Here is a 16427-nt window from a genome sequence, read left to right as displayed (position 1 = left end):
ATAAGGCTTGAGGGAGCAGGTTGCGAGATAAAAGGCCACATCACAATGATGATCTCTATCGATCGGCAACCTTGGGCACACAGAGTGGCTCCGGCATTTGTCACGTCAGAGCTGAAACCAATAGCTGATTCATGCCACTTGCTGATGAATTGGCCCTGTTCTGCAAGTTTGTTTAATTGATGATGTGCTCCATTTCAGGTGAACCGACCTGGGATTTTTTTTTTTTCTTTCTCCAAAATGTATCTTTATAAGGCGTCTTTTAAAACTATGTCCAAACTTGGCTTCGGATCAAAAATGGATGAAAAATGTATCCTTTTTGTCTCCTGTAACAGCTTAAAAGCATCAAGAGAAAAGGGCAAATGTCAACAAGACTTGCTCATGTTCCAGAAATAAATCATTTTGATGCTTTTTTTTCCTCTTAAATTAATAATTAAAGCTTCTCGTAACCTCCAGAAGCAACTTCACTCACTGTACCACACTGTTAATGTTCACAGGGCTAAAGTGCACCGTGCTTCACAGGCTCTCAACAACCCATACAAGAAGGAATTTGCACTGGGGGAAACCACCCAGGTCTATACCGTAGAATCTGGAGTGCATAACTTTGTCATCTTGAGAGCCTGCATGAAAACCTACACTTGCTCAAGGAGCCAAAGAAGCAGCCAAGCGCTATAGGTAGGCAGCTTTTGGCCATCAAAGGGAAATTCCAGCCTAATGGAGTTTCAGATTTTCCAGCGTATTCAGATAGTGCCCTCTGAGAACAACAGTTACTACACACACTTGCATGCACGCCCTTCAGTCTGAGTTTAAAACACACTCCACAACAGGGCCACAAATGTGTGGGAACATCCAGCAGGTTGAATTTGCTGGAACTTAAATATAAAGTTGTATCTAAACAACGACTCGCTTGGTGGAGTGAGCAGGAAGTGAACAGCCAGAGATGCAGCACCAACAAAGGCGGGCAGGGGGGATGTGTTAAAAGGTGCACTTTTGGATTTAAAGCACCTATCTCAGGACCCATAGCCTTGAGAATGGGATTGGATTACTGTCGGTGAGATTTACTCCCATAGCTCGCCGCCACTACATCATCGTAGGCCCCCTGCCTCCGGATCAATAGGAATATTTACTGCACCTGTTTCGGGGAGACTTTCACAGTAGGCAGGGCATTAAACAAACAGCCGACAGCCCCGTCCCAATGATGGCCTGTCTGTTCACACTGTGCCATGCCCAAATGTCACACATATTCTCTTCAAAGAGAGCAGACATGGATGTCAATGTAGTGCAGATAAAAGGAAAAAGCAATTTGCTGTAAGTGCTGAACAAAGAGAAAGTGGCCACATTTCAGGAACAAAATATCTCAGGGAAAAAAAAGGATTTCATGTTTATTTTTGTTGACAGTCACCGCTGCAGCGTGCTGAATATCTGCTTGTTAAAAACGGACACACTCTGCTTTCTCCTGCCTGCTCATAAATGTTTCGTGCAATAAAATAAAATTACGCTTCATGTTAGACATTCCAGTGTTATGTAGCAGCAGCAGCAGCAGAAAGTCTAGACTAAATTGCTGGTGTTTTGTTATGGAAATAAGATTCCAGTGTCATATTTCCAACCTCATTAAGCCCTGTATCATGCTGACAAGCATGATAATTGAAATCACTTGAGGTGAAATCGCTGTAGGCTCCTCCATCAGCCTATTAAATTATATTATAAAATTGAGAAGAATTGCCATTTAGTATGTCAAACAACAGTCCTCACATGTGTGCAGTCACTGTCTGCAAAATCTTGTGCTAAATGCAGGCGCATGAGTGGAAGAATGGGTGGAATGCCTTCTGTTTTGCACTCAGATATGAGAGGCTCCATAGAGGAAAACAGTTGCTATGAAATTTCTTCATTACTTGACAATTCCACTGACTAAGCCCGCTGTGATCAGCTGACAGTGCAATGTCAAACAATGGGCTTACAAACGGCATTACTGAATCAGCCTGGAGAGCTCCTCAGGGCAGGCCCGAACTGATTCGTCAACATGGAGCAAAAATGTGTTTGACAGAAAAATAACACAAAAATAAATACTTATGGCTCAGCAGTGAAAGCTGATGTAAGCTGGACTTTGATGGACCAATCATCACTTCGGCACTATAGGATGAATTGTCAATGCTGCGATGGAGCCGTGCTGTTTCTCACTTTGTGATAGTCGTCTGTATAAATCCACTTTTGTTATATTGGCTGGTTAGCTGTTCCCACGGTGCAATCGCTCAGAAATATCAATTTCCCAGAGACGTGCACGGAGTAAAACTGGTATTCATTTAAACTGAAAATAGAGCTGAATAATTTGGTCTGAGAAGCCATGGGGAAAAAAAGCTTTCAAAACACTAAAAAAAAATTGCGTATCATAAGTCCATAAGTGTGTTCAGGTGTTAAAAGCACTCCAAATGTTAAGTGTCATGTCTTCAAGAATTAAATATTATTATTTTAATAAATTGTAGATTCATTTGTGTCATTTCATAAAATGTTTACTCTTTTTTCCTGCTACGTTGTTATTTATATATTTACTTTTTTCTAAATGAAAAGTAGGAGTCAAATATTTAATTTATCTTGAAGACACTATTGTTAATTATTTAATAATAATTTACACAAAATACACAAGTTGCTACAGTGGTTCAGGATACTGAATTAACTGAATGTTAGAAAATTTTCAAAATAAAGTTTGGATTTAAATATTAGCAGTATGTGTAAGTACAATGGTGCATATGTGCTTAAAAATCACTGAAACACGCAGCTGTTTCTTTTTTTTTTATTGAACTGGGTTTTGATTGGGTGACGAGTTTGCACTCTGACAAGTAGCACAGATGCAACAGAGAACCGACTCGGCAAATCGTAGGAGTGGTACACTGAAAACAATAAAAACAGCATGTGTCCGATAGCTCAGTCGAAAGGTTAACGGCAACTCACAGACAAAACGTCTCGTTTTTAAAAAGTGCATTCACAAACATGACAAATACTCTCAACTCATGATGTCTATCTTTATGTGATACAAAATATGCATACCTGTTTTAGATGTATTTCTATACATAGATATTTCTTCAAAAGGATCGTTTCTTTTTTAATCTTTACAAAGGTTAAAAGCAGGGTTGTGGTCATAGCAGCTTCGGATATATCTCATCTTTTTTCATCGTGTCACGAGATACACGTAGTCTCGACAAATATCCTCATTAAACTTACCATTTTCTTTCCTGTTCAACTGAAACGCCGAGTTGTCTTTGTCAAAAGAGATATTCGTTACTGAAGCCTGCAGTTTAGAAAAGAATGGATCAATAAAATGCTTGGGCCATTAAATATATTTTGTATACCCGCTTTTTTGTCAATATCATAAATACTAAAGACACAGGACAATATAAGAATGCTGGGAGACTAGATGTAAAGATTAAAATAGTTCAGATGTTATTTTTTTTTCAAGTTTTCCTGTTCATGAAAAAAAGAAAACACTCAGGCGAGCACAGAAACACTAAACTTCAGTCTTTTTTCAGTCTACTCGAAAGCATTTGTTTTTAGAACAATCATGAGCAGGGTTCATGATGAAGGCCAGACTGTCTTTGAACGCATCGTTAGGCTTAAGTTCTGTCCGAATGAGTTCTCAATCCCAGATGAGGCAGGATCCTGGTTCTCAAAGGAATTCGTAAAAGCAGTCCAACATACTGGTAAAAATCAATAAGTACCATGCAAATCTTGCAAGACGACATATTCTCAAATAAGAGACAAATTATTCTTCGTACAGGCGAAATATCAAGTGTGGAGGGATTGGGCAAAAGGCAAAGACCTCTAATTAATACTAAATACTATTTCCAAAATCAAACAAAAGATATTTAATTTGTACATAATATAGTACGCATCAGTTTGGACTGGATCAAAAGTGTCCCTGTTAGCCTTTTTGCCAAACATCTACCTCTGAATAACACAAGTCTTTTTAATTGATACCGATCTCTTTGTTCTCCTCAATAAACCTGGAGAAGGGGCGTCCAGCTCCAACCTCCAGGCCGGCCTTGTCCATACCCGTCATCGGGGGGCTGCTGCCGGCGTGTACACGATCCAGTCCTCCCGTCATGGCTCCCAGGGATGTGATTCCAGTACCGCCCAGGCTGACGGGCAGTTGGGTGATGCCTCCGTTTTGGATCACAGAGATCTCATTGTTCTTCATGGCCAGCCCGTTGGTGATGGCGGCAGCATATTGGTTCCAGAAGCCTGGGTCGACGTTCATGGCCCGGGCCGCCAGGTCTTTCTGGAACATCTCGCTAAACTTCATGGCGTCTCCTCCCAACAGGGCCATAGGATTCTCCACCGAGAGGCGACGGCCCCTTCGGGCTGGAGCGTTATTCCACATGTGTGTTCCCATATGAACCTAAAAGCATCAAACAAGGGAAATAATCCATATTTAATCTAAATTTTATGTTTAGGGTTAGGGCTAAGATTATACATTTAAATACAATAAATTGAGATTTATGCTGACATTGGGAGTTCAAATCAAATTATATGAACAGATCGTACTATCTTTGGGAAAAGAATAAGAGTATTTCAAGAACGCTTAAGGCAATAAACAAAACCATTCATACCTTCAGATTTCCCTTGGTGGTGAAAGCCCTACCACAGATGGAGCAAGCAAAAGGTTTTTCGCCGGTGTGTGTTCGCTCATGAATTTGAAGAGCACTGGCTGAGGAGAAGTTCTTCCCACATGAGGGACAGTTGTGCTGCTTGGGAGTGCGTCGAGGAGGAGGGGGAGCCAACATAGGGTTGACACTGGGACTCATGGTGGTCTGAGGCGTTGCAGCAGGTACCTGGATGCTAATGGGCAGGTGAGAGTTCTCGCTCAGAGACATTGGCTTTCCGTGCCCATTCATCTCCATTTTGATCATGTTGGATACAGTACTAGCCAGATTAGGAGTGCTCAGTCCTGAAAATAAAGATGTTAAGTTAATGGTTTTGCTGAGATTAAGGGCTGCAAAATTTAGAATATCGTATATTTTTCCATCTCAGTCAATCACACGTTACACATATTTGAAATTAAATGAAATAATGTGAGCCTAGAATGTTTAGTCAGAGATGCACTCATTTTGTCATTTTTTTATCACTTTATTTGACTCACCTCGATCTCTATTCAGAAACAACATGCTGAAGTGGCTCTCTTCCTTGATAAAGTGCCTGCCAGGTTGAGTGGCGGTCAGGTCGAGGGCACCGTTGCCCTCATGGGCTGACAGGGGCGACGGGGTCTCTGATTTTTCTGACTTCACCATTGCCAAGCCAAGTGCAGTGCTCTCCATGCACTCTTCTGCCATCATAGCACTACTGTTATTATTTAGAGCAGCTGGGGACTTGGATGGCTGGCTCTCAGAATGACTGTGAGCTGGGGACAAATGTTGCATGGAGCCGGAGGACTCAGACAAAGATGGGCTCCCCAAGCTTTGACCCTCAACATCCCCCACCACAGACAAGGAATCAGCAGCAAAGCAGTCACTGTCTCCCCCAAAGCTGTTGCCGTTTTGTGCAAGCTTTTGTCCAAATGAACGAGACATGCTGGCAGTGGAGTCAATCATCTTCATCTGGTTCTCCATTGCAGCAATACTAGAAATGATGGAAGTTGGTGGGGAGCTCCCAGGGGAATAGGGTTTTGATAGGTCTATGTCCATCTCTTTTAAGTCTGGTTCATCGTCAATTGCTTGTTCCATTTCATCCAAAAGATCATCATCGTAGTTACTCATTGCATCGAGGCTCTTCTCATCATGTGAGAAGTCGGTGTCCATTTCCTGCAGGCTTTCAGGGACTGGGGTGTTTGGGATCTGACCTCCCATGTGCATACGGATATGCTGCTGCAAAACAACAGCATTGGTAAATTTCTTCTGACAGATTGGACAGGAGTGTTGGACCCGTAGTGGAGGTTTGGATCTGTGGACCCCAAAGTGTGTTTTTAGGTTTCCCTTAGTTGTAAATGCTCGTCCACATATCTTGCATTTGAAAGGCCTCTCCCCGGTGTGGGTGCGGTAATGCATCTTTAGAGCACTCTGACAGCTCAGGACACGATGGCAAATGACACACTGGTTTGGATCAGTCATCTTCTTGTCAATGTTCTCAACAAGCTGCTGCAACTTTGATGTCTCTGAAGTTTGCATAGAGTCTAAGAGACCTCCAAAGGGAAATTTGGCCTTAAACTGGTCTGAAATCATGGGTAGGACAGGATGGGAGATAGGGTTTGAAGAAGAATTGGGGCTGGAGGTGGGTTCTATGACCTGACCACTGTTGGATGTTGTTGTGGAAGTAACAGTGGAGGAAAGGATCGCTTGTGTGACTGTAGTTGTGGTGGTGGTGTTCTCTCCTGGCCTTGTGGAGCAGCTTGGGGGGAGGAGAATACCCTCAGGTTTCAAAAGAGGAGGTGCATCACTCGTCAAGCTGTGTTTTGGTGATAATGAAGTGGCTGTCATACTGTCAGAAACAATATTAGGTGACAAAGAGGCACACTCACTTGATGGGGGAGATGGCCTTTGAGGAGATCTGTTGAGTGGAGTGAGGCTTGTAGTGTCACCAAAACCTCCCAGCATACTCGGAAGTGTTGGAGGCAGCTGAAGGCCTACTGATGTGGAAACTGTGGGGAGAACTGGTTTACTGTCGAGCCAGGTAGTTACAGGTTTTTCTGGAGGCAAAGACATTCCATATGGAATGCCAGAGCTTGTGGGCACATTGTCCAGGTACTCTGGAACAGGATAGGGATTCATTTGAATATGTGGGTATTTCTCTTTGTGCCTCTGGAAGTGTACTTTCAAATTTCCCTTGGTGGAGAAACGGTTGCCACATATGTTGCATTTGTAGGGCCTCTCTCCTGTATGGGAACGCAAGTGAATCTGTAGAGCACTGTCACTGCCGAAAACCTTGGCACAGAACCTACACTTATGCTTGAAGAAGGGATCCTCCGAGCTAGGTTTGGTGTCAAACACCGAGACGTTTGGGGGCTTTCCCTTGCGGTGCTTCATCAGAGCTGCGAGAGGGTCGAGTGCATTCGCTGTGGCCGCTATACTAGCCAGTGGGTTGGGGAAGATCACGCTGCTGGATGAACTATGAGGTATAAGTGGTAGATTGGAGGCAGAGCTCAGGAGGCTGCTATGGTTGAGAGAAGGAGGGGTTGTAGAATTCCTGGAAAGAGGTGAGCTGCTGCTGATCCCTCCTCCTACTGTTATGCTACTAGTGCTAATGTTGTTGTTTGTGGCTGAGGATGAACAGGCTGGAAGCAGAGATGACAGTCCGCCACTCGGTGCGGTGAAAACAGAGTTACTGGATGATGTGTTAGGTATAGAACAGCTTGACTGTTGAGAACCACTCTGTGCTGTATGAGAGAGGGGCCCTTCTACTGTTGAAGTCTGGGCCGAAGCTCCCTGACCATTGAGAGTGGCTGGCAACCTCACAGGGAGCTGATGAACAGGGGGGGTGATGAAGTTATGTAGTTGAAGATGACTTGCAACAGTGGGGACACAGGTTGATATAGGCCCCTGGTTTAAAGTTGGGTTGGTGGGATGATGGTTGAGAGCATTCTGTGAGGCTGGCTGTCTGTTCATTAGAGCCACCTGACTGCGTATTTGTTCTATCAGCTGTAGCTGATGAATCTGCTGCTGCTGGAGGGCCATGAGTTGGTCAAGGATCATAGGAATAGCCATGGTGGAGACCCCATTGCCCACGGCTGCCCTTACGCTCTGTGAAAACTGAGCGACTGCAACTCGGGTACCATGCAGGGTCTCCAGAGTGACATTGGTGCTTGGGATGGCGTAGCTTGTGAGAGCAGAGGGGATGACATCACTGAGCTGAGGTAGAGAGCTGTCTGGTTCAGGTGATGTCACGTCCCTCTCATCAGGATCCATAGTTTTTTCAGAAGAAAGCTCCAGTTCCATCTGGTCATCCTCCTTTTCAAGGACATTGATCCCATTTAAGGTTGGCGTCTCTGGGACGTCATCTCCCTCACCAGCAGGACTGTGGTTGCCCTCCCTAGGGTCCTCGCTGTCATCCTGTTCACTGGGGCAGCTGGGGACAGGGGAGGGCTCTGTAGGGTACTCTTGGGAGGCGTTAGGTGTGTCCTCATTGTCATTCACTATGAGCACCAGAGGGTTTTTGGTGCAGTTTTTTAAATGTTCACAGAAGTCTGACCACTTGAAGAACTCAGCGCAACACTTTTCACACACGTGGGTCTCCTCGCTGCCACTGCGGCTCTCGTTCCCGCTGTCGGCATCATCCAGTACTTCACCTCGGGCTAATGGAGCAGAGGAGGTCAGGGGGTGAGTGGAGAAAAGACAGGAGGGAGGAGAGAGCAAAAAATAAGATGATTAATGAATAAGCGATCAAAAAAGAGTCAACACGTTTTCCAGGAGGTTGCTCCATGGATTCATCTTTTTCTTTTTCTTTTTTAGCATAATCAAAATCAATATTGGGTTTTTTTTTCAATCTGAACAAATTGTCCCAGTTTACAAAGTCTCCAGACTCAGTTACTTTCCCATTATGTCCATAGAGCCAGCTAATAATTTTCTTGTGCAATCCATCAAGTTATGAGGGCCTATCAATTGTGGATACTGCCGCTTAATGAAATTCCATAGAACCTATTGATTTCCAATATTTCATACAATTCACAGCTGCCTCATCTGCTGGGTACAAATCAGGACTTTGATGGCCCCATTAGGATTCCCCTTTGCTATCAAGCTCAGTCATTTCCCCTTGAATTTTCTATGCATGAGCTGTTTCATTTAGCATTGCAAAGTTGCTACGGTAACCCTGAGCTGGAGCAAAGGAGGCTGTCGTGAAAAAAGACAAAATTAAACCCATATATCCACGTTATAATGTAATCCTTTTAAAAATAAAAAAAAATGTTTACATATAATTCACAGTTTCTCTCCAGGCCACAGAGTCTGAACTCAGCAAATTTCATGCTAGCGCCATGGCAGTGATGCCTCTGATTAGTTCCACATGTTTAATCATACTTTCCTCCACTTCCTTTTCCATGTGCAACTCTCAAACGAGCATGGCCTCGAATCACACCTGATCAAAACTACACAAAAATGGCCGTCCTTGTGTGTTTATTTTTGTGTTCAGGCACAGGGCTTCACACTCTCCGCACTTGTGCGTGTGTGTTGTTTATGGCTGCGTACATATTTTCTTTTCATTACGAGCAAGACGTGCGCTCAATCATTGCCCCGGCATCCTGCACGCATTTGATTTCAGGCATACCCCCGGCATGTTAATCTAATTACACCTACACAGGATGAAGAATATACGCTACTTAAATATTTGACAAATTACTGGTCATTATTGCAGGTAATTCCCTTCACAAAAGATTATTTTTAAATGCTTAAAACTCCTAATTTTTTTTAAATAAATAGGAATGCTCTATTGTGTACAAAATTAAAATGCATATTACAACTTCATTTTTAGCCATGTTACACAGTTATAATTGAGTAATTGTACCCCTGTAATTTGCCTTTAAAGTTGTTTTTTTAAAGGATAGAAAATTACACAAAATACAGCTCTTAAAGGTCTTTAATTGTAAGTGATAGTCTTTGAGATTAAATGTATCAAGAGTTTAAAAAGAGGCATGAGTGGTGGCAAAGCAGACATTAAACATTTACTGCAATTACAGTGATATATTGAGAAAAAAATCTTCCCCTTAGCGAAGTGTGCATGAGCAATTATGGTCCGCCTACCTCCTGCGGGGCAGACAATATTTAATAATTCTCATTTAATTTATCATTCTAACTTAAGTGAAAATAATGACATAATACTAATGTTTAAATTGTGTTGCGGCTTCCATTTATCAATTAATTCTCCAGCAAACACAATATAAATAGATGATTAAATATAAACTGAAATTCTTCCATGTCTTATAAATAAAAGACTGAAATCCTTAGTTGAAAAAAACTGTGGAGAATAAGGAAGAGAGTGTGGGGAAACATCAGTTCCACGTGACAGCAGGCTAAAAATCTCCTTATCCCAGCAGCGGACAGCAGGGCTCATTTCCATAATTGAGGGTTGAAAGGTCAAGCCAAATGAGTAGGCATTGTGTTGAGCTGATTAGTTATTAGAATGGTATTACTGTCAATCTCTTTTATTCATTCCTACAATTACAAGTGGGGGCCTTTGTATGCCTCTGACCTCACACGCACACGCTGACACGTTTTCTTTCACACACACGTGGGACAAAGAACGCACAGATTTCATAGATTAATGCTAAGAACACATATACGTCGCTAAAACACATTCCTGGAGTGTGTAAAACAGGCCTATTGTGGCATTGTGGAGAAACATTTTTGTGATTCATTTAAAAAATATATGCTCATACTGTATTAAAAATAAATCTTGCAAGCAAGAGCATTTTATTTTATTCAATTTTGTTTTAGTTTTGTCAGTCATCTGTTTAATTACACCGTAAGAAGCTGGTTGAAAAGGTGCACACTGCCACTTTAAGTGGGATTAAGCTGAGGTTTCTGGCACTGTGAGTGTTGCTGCAGTTGCTCAATATCTGCATGCCGGCCACATCGGTGTGGCACCTGATTATTTTTCTAATTTTGTTGAAAATGTCCAAACAGGATCTCAAAATAATTACATCTGGATTCTGAAACGGTGGGGCGCCGCCGTTGTGCGCAGCTGTGTAAAGGCGACATTTTGTGGTTGTTATGCGTTTCCAAGATAGTGAAAACGTGCGAGTGCTCGTGTGCGTGCGTTGGGGGGGGGGGGGGTATTGATTTTCCTATAGCATGAGAAAGGAGCAGCTGAAAAAAAATCCAATCGTTTCTCATTCCTTTAAGAGACTTCATTTACTCAGATGCAAATATTAAGCTGAACGCTGTCAATGGGAGGATTGTGGACGCTGAATCCACACATCCGCTATCTTGCTCAGCAATCTCTGGCACGCTAACCGAAACCGCTAATCTGACACATTATATCCATGCTGTCCACTGATTGCGTGAAAGCCAGGAGGTTGAGCTGAGAGAGAAGCGGTGGAGCAAGAATTCAGAAAGACCGCGTAGTTCCACGTATAAGTCGAGATGAATTTAGGTTTAATACCTATTATTATTATTGTTTTAGACATATCACACTGACAAATGCAAAATATGTTCTTCTTGAATCTAAAAGTCAACCAAAACCAGAAGCACCTGCAGGTTTTTTTAAGGCTGGTGAAGAAAGGCCTGCTTCAACAACCGGAGAATTCCTGCTATCATGTGCTTTTTTAAGTACTTAATTTGATCATTTTTGTCTGCATTCCTGGCATAGACGATTAATTTAATTCCATTTTTGAATGATCTGTGGCTCTCCATCCAGATTACATTGATTCTGGCGATTTTACCTCTTTTATATAGCCTGCATTAACATTATATGATCATATTCCTGCACACAATCCCTTCTGTATCCATAACGACACGGAAAGTGGTTGTGTGTCATCAGGCCTGCTGCAGAGTGGTACAGTCATATCTGCGCTGACAGAGAGGCCTCTGTCGCTGCCCGCAGATGTGGGGCAGCCAAAACATTAACGATTTGTTTGTGCGAGCATCTGCCGTAGAGTGTTCAGTGACGGCACTCTGCAGATGGACGAGTCAAGATGTGGGTCCGCGAATGATGACGAGGACGCTTCCACAGCCAACAAGCACGACAACCTAAAAGTTTCAGAATTGTGTGCATTTCAACTGATTTTTGATCCCTCTTAAACCTGCTGCTGCAGTACGCATCTGCCCTGCCTTAGGTGCTGAGGGGTAATTAAGACTACCCGGCCATATTTGAGCGCCTTCTTCAGGAAATCTTTGGCACAGCTGTGTGGGTGGTCCAGGGGCCTGCACCCAATGGTGAGAGGGGATTAAAACAAAAGCCAAACAAAGCCCCACCGCGGGGGGAAACATGTTGTCACTGTCAACATGGATTTCCTCGCCAACATTTGCACCTTGTAACCACTCGCTCCTGCTTCCAGGGTCTGGGTGGACGAGACCGGCGTTTAACAACAGTCAAACAATGTGAATTAACGGCTTTTAAACCTGTTGGGTGAGGATAATTGCCTGATTCGTGCCGTAAATATTCCTGTTGGAATCGAATCATCTCAGAGCTGCAACGGGAGAGGGGGACGACTCCCTGATGGCGACAGCACCTCGTCAGGACGGACAGGAAGCTGTGGCGAGATGAGAAGCCAATCGCAGGACACGAGCGCGCTGCCAAGGTCAACGGCACACGGGCTCCAATCGCACAAAAGAGCCTGACATCTAACGGCAGGACCTGGCCGGACAAAGGTTAAGTCAGCAGGCTTTGTAAAAGCACTCTGAGGCAGACCCCCACCTCCCCCGTCTCTTCCTCTTCCCACCCTTACACACACTCACACACACAACCCCCCCAATGCCCCGGGGGGCAAGTGTCCGGAAGGCCTGAGGGGGAGATGATATGCCAGACAAGCTTGTTGGCACTTGATTTTCAGTTTTTCATCTTTTCAGTGGCAGAACATGAAAGAGCTGCACATCAGATGGAAATTTTGAAAAAAGAAAGAATCAAACGGTGACAGTTAGAAGCCGCTGTGGCTATTTTCATCGAAGGCACAACCCGCCAGGAGTCTTTAAGCGCTGCCTCGTCCACCACATCAGGGTCTAAATATCAAGCAGCAGCCGCCAACCAGGGCTTCTGAATTCCTCGAACATCAGATGATTTCTCAGGGTCCAGAAATGGACACGCGTCACCCGGGCTGCAGCGAGGGGCGAGTGATACGCTGACACTCTCGACATTTGCCTCAGATGAGACGCGGTCTTATCGAGTTTAAGTGGACATGTATGGCCCCGCTGTGCTCCGGCTCCAGGTTCGGCACCATCTCACTGCGGCGCCTGTCCTTCAGGACAAGCGAGGTAGTATGGTGAAGGACAGGAGAGAACATTCCACCAGCACTTCCAGTCACAAGCACAATGGTGGAGAAATGGGTTACCGACACTGCCGAGTGTGAGTGTGTGTGTGTGTGTATTGTGTTAAAATTTAGAAATGTATATGGATTATCATAGTGCAAAAATATGTTTTTGCCTTGGACATTTATACCGGATACAAAACATCAGTAATAATTATAATTATATGGGTTTTTCCCCCTGACAGTTGAGTCAATACAACAGCTTGACAGATAACCTTGGTCACGTTAGCAATCGAACAATTTGCATTATTAAGTGATTTGGCCTCAAATCAAAAATAATTTAATGTGTTAAAAAAATTGGGGGGAAAAAAACACACATGCAAAAGGAAAAAAAAGACGAAGAATAAACCGAGCAAAAGGGCCAAGAGCCATCACAGACATTTCTCCATGCGGAACGAGCTGCTTCCCAGGGATTACATCACACTTTTCTGTTGCAAAAGGTGTGTATCGTTGTGTGTGTGTCTGTGCGTGCTTGAATGTGTGTGTACTTTTGTATAAATAAAACACAGATTTATTCTCTAAACACTCAAAAATAATCCCCCGGTTAGTGGCACCACCAGGGATGTGATAAATATGATCATAAATATGAGTATAAAAACAGCACTTTTTATTGGCTGAGGGTATTTTCCGCGTGACTTAACTAAATTAAACAGCTGTAATAAATCCAGGTCTGCAAATAAAGACTCTAAAATTCAGAAAACACTCGACACAGTCATATTCTTAAAGTGTCCAGCTCATGACTGTAATTGTAAAAGCTCTCTATATTGTGTATGTTGAGGGTTTTTCTGTATAGTGACCATTTTATTAAAAAAATGAAATAAAGTGGAGCACTGGGCAAAACAGCCTCGTTTTCTGTCAGCCGTCTATGGCGAGCTGTGTTAAACCATCCTGTCCACGCTGGGAGCGACAGAGAACAAATCAAGTGTGCTAAATTTATGTGAGGGGGTAAACAAAAAGCATTTCCATAACAAAAAAACAAGACTTCGACGTGCAACAGAAACGGCGTTTCACTCCAAGGAGAGGCAGACAGGCACTGAGAGACAAAAGAGGCTAATAAAGGGGCGAAAACAAATTAAAATAAAGCTTTTTCAAATTTATTTAAGAACGAAAATGTCGGTTAATTTGATGTGTCCGCGCCAGTCGTTTATAAAGGTGAATATTTAGGAGTGGTTATCGTTCTCACACTGCGCGTCTTCATTTAATCTGAGCGCCATCCCAAAATCCAGTTTAAGATTTCCCTGATTTAAGCAAACTGCTCCAGAACAGGGAAGAATGGAGGCTCTGAAAAAACGTAAAGTCCTCTTTGAAAAAGGCCTTCAGCTTCTAATATAAATGCAGCACGCGTAAACTGTTGGAAATGAATACATGCATTAGTTGGACTAATCCGAGACGTCATCTATCAGTGAGCAGCCGGTGCAGCCTGAGGGTGCCGGAGGTCAAACTGATGTTTAAAACCACATAAAACAAAAAAGAAATTAAAAAAATGCCCCCAAAAAACAAACAAACAAAAAAACCTAATCACGCAGCGGCCCAATAACTGTACCACAAACATTTACCATTAAAAAACGCGGGGGATTAATGTTAATACAAATAGTTCAACCTAAATACATTTCTTTAAAAAGTTTATTTCACTAGAGGCAAGGTGCGAGGAAGGAAGGAAGGACAGGGTGGGAAGAAAGGCAACAGATCCACTCACCGTGCTCGGAAACCACCCCGGATAGTGCGGGGTCCTCGTCCGACTTGAGGTGCTGCGGCTTGGCTTGCTTGCGTCGGGACATGCTGCTGTTGCTGCTGCTGCTGCTTCAGGCTCGGCGATGCTTCTGCTGTTGCGCTCCGCGATGTCTCTGCGTGTCGCAGATGCATCAGCGGCGAGCTGGACGGCGGGTCGACGCGCACATGAAGGAAAAGTTCACAAACAGTCTTGCGGAGGAATATTGAGAAGAGGGGAAAATGTGGAAATTAGCCGCTGTTGCTGCCGTCGCTGCTCTTGTGCGCTGGATTGCGCATGTCGGTATAATAATTACGATGGTGAATAATGCCCCGCGATTAATGGCACCGTGTGAAGGTGGGGAGGATTGGCTGCAGTCCAGCGGACGCGCATTGGATATGGTAATGAGGGACGGACTAAGCAATTAGCCGCTTCGCTCTCAGACTTTATCCGTCTCTTTTCTCTTTACCGTCCTGCCTCCCCCAACAAAACAACACACCAAATCTCTTGTTGTGCCCTGCTCACGGGGGGTGTTTGTGGGGGGGTCTTCCACAGGGGGACGTTTCCCCCCTCTTTCCCTCCTGAAGTGCACTGGCTCAGGCAGAAGTGCTCCGATTTCGGCGCTGCGACCCGCGCGTCAAAGCGTGTCTCATCTTCATCACCTTCGCGGTCCCACGGAAGTTCTGAAAGTCTGTTTCAGCTTCTGCTCTTCTCCCCTCCCGGACGCCGTTTCGCTCCCTCTCTGCCGGTAACTTTCTGCGTGCGCGTCGAGCTTGGCCGCGCACCTCGGGAGAAACGATGTTGAGAGGAAGGTGTTTCAAAGTTTTCTCTTGGTAAAAAGTGGTCGCTGCTCTCTGTGTCGGCAGGGTCGAAGAGTAAAACTGCTTTTTTGATGTTTTATGGAGGCGCAGCTCCGCTCTGTGAACTTTGAAGCGCGTCTGCGTCGCTGGCCAGTCTTCTGTTAACGCAGCTACAAATGTGATCAGGAATTAATTTGTCCAACAAAAGTGGAGCCGCTTCACTGTCGCGGTGCAGCCGTCGCCCACCTCCCCTCGCTTCCTCTCAGCTCCCGTGCTGCGTCTTCACCTCGGTGCGCTTCACACCCCTCCAAATAAAAGTCTCTTTTCTCGACACTTGGAAAACAAACTCTCAGACGGGGCTTGTTTACCGGAGTAAAAACACGCGTGGAGATGTCTTCCCTTCCGCCGGGCGCGCAGGCTCACCTCGAAGCCAACTTTGGAGGTCTCTTGTTGGCAGCCTCGCCGCGTTCGCCGCGCTGCGGGTCTCTCGGCGTTGGCCGTGGCTCCGTGTGTGTGGGGAGGACTGCGCTGTGTGAGAGTTAACCCCAGGCTGAGGTTCAGCCCATTGCTTTCAGCCACCACTAGGATGTACCACCACGTTACTGTTGGCTGTCCTCAGCGTGATCGCACACCCTCAACACCCAGATTTGACCCCCCTATCCCATAATATCTCGCTTCTCTCTGACGTGCCTGTGAGAGATAAACTGTCAAGCTCTTCTCGTACTGTTATTTTATGATTTGAAAGCTTTATCACATTTGTGGGCGTTTTAATCAGCGATGTAACCGCCGCCATCTTTTATTAGAAAAAAGGAAGTATTGTATTTGGCCCATTTTAAACCTCTGAAAAAAAATATGTTTTTGAATCATCTATACAACAAGCATTGACTATCAGACACCAGTTATCGTATTTTATATCTGCATCAGGCCTTCAACCTCCTGGTGCATAAGAAATATAGAAAATAAATGTGTGAATTTGTCCATAAACGTA

At 44.2% G+C, this 16427-nt stretch overlaps 1 protein-coding gene across 2 annotated transcripts; it reads right to left on the bottom strand.

Annotated features, from left to right (window-relative positions):
- Positions 1-2771: 2771 nt before the first annotated feature.
- Positions 2772-16123, bottom strand: LOC130532316 (sal-like protein 3). Of its 2 annotated transcripts, none has more exons than XM_057044882.1 (4): positions 14628-16123; positions 5129-8269; positions 4599-4936; positions 2772-4387 (listed from the first exon to the last, which is right to left on the bottom strand). In XM_057044882.1, exons 1-4 carry the CDS (start codon positions 14707-14709, stop codon positions 3956-3958), a joined length of 3993 nt encoding a protein of 1330 aa, XP_056900862.1. In that variant the 5' UTR covers positions 14710-16123; the 3' UTR covers positions 2772-3955. The 2 variants fall into 2 exon arrangements, with proteins under 2 accessions (XP_056900862.1, XP_056900863.1); XM_057044883.1 differs by lacking the exon at positions 14628-16123 and adding an exon at positions 12051-12217.
- Between the last annotated feature and the right edge of the window lie 304 nt (positions 16124-16427).

Source organism: Takifugu flavidus, chromosome 10 (genome assembly GCF_003711565.1).
Source record: "Takifugu flavidus isolate HTHZ2018 chromosome 10, ASM371156v2, whole genome shotgun sequence".
In the NCBI taxonomy this organism is placed as follows: domain Eukaryota; kingdom Metazoa; phylum Chordata; class Actinopteri; order Tetraodontiformes; family Tetraodontidae; genus Takifugu; species Takifugu flavidus.
The sequence above is the reverse complement of the archived record's forward strand: the minus strand, read 5'-3'. Positions and strand labels throughout refer to the sequence as shown.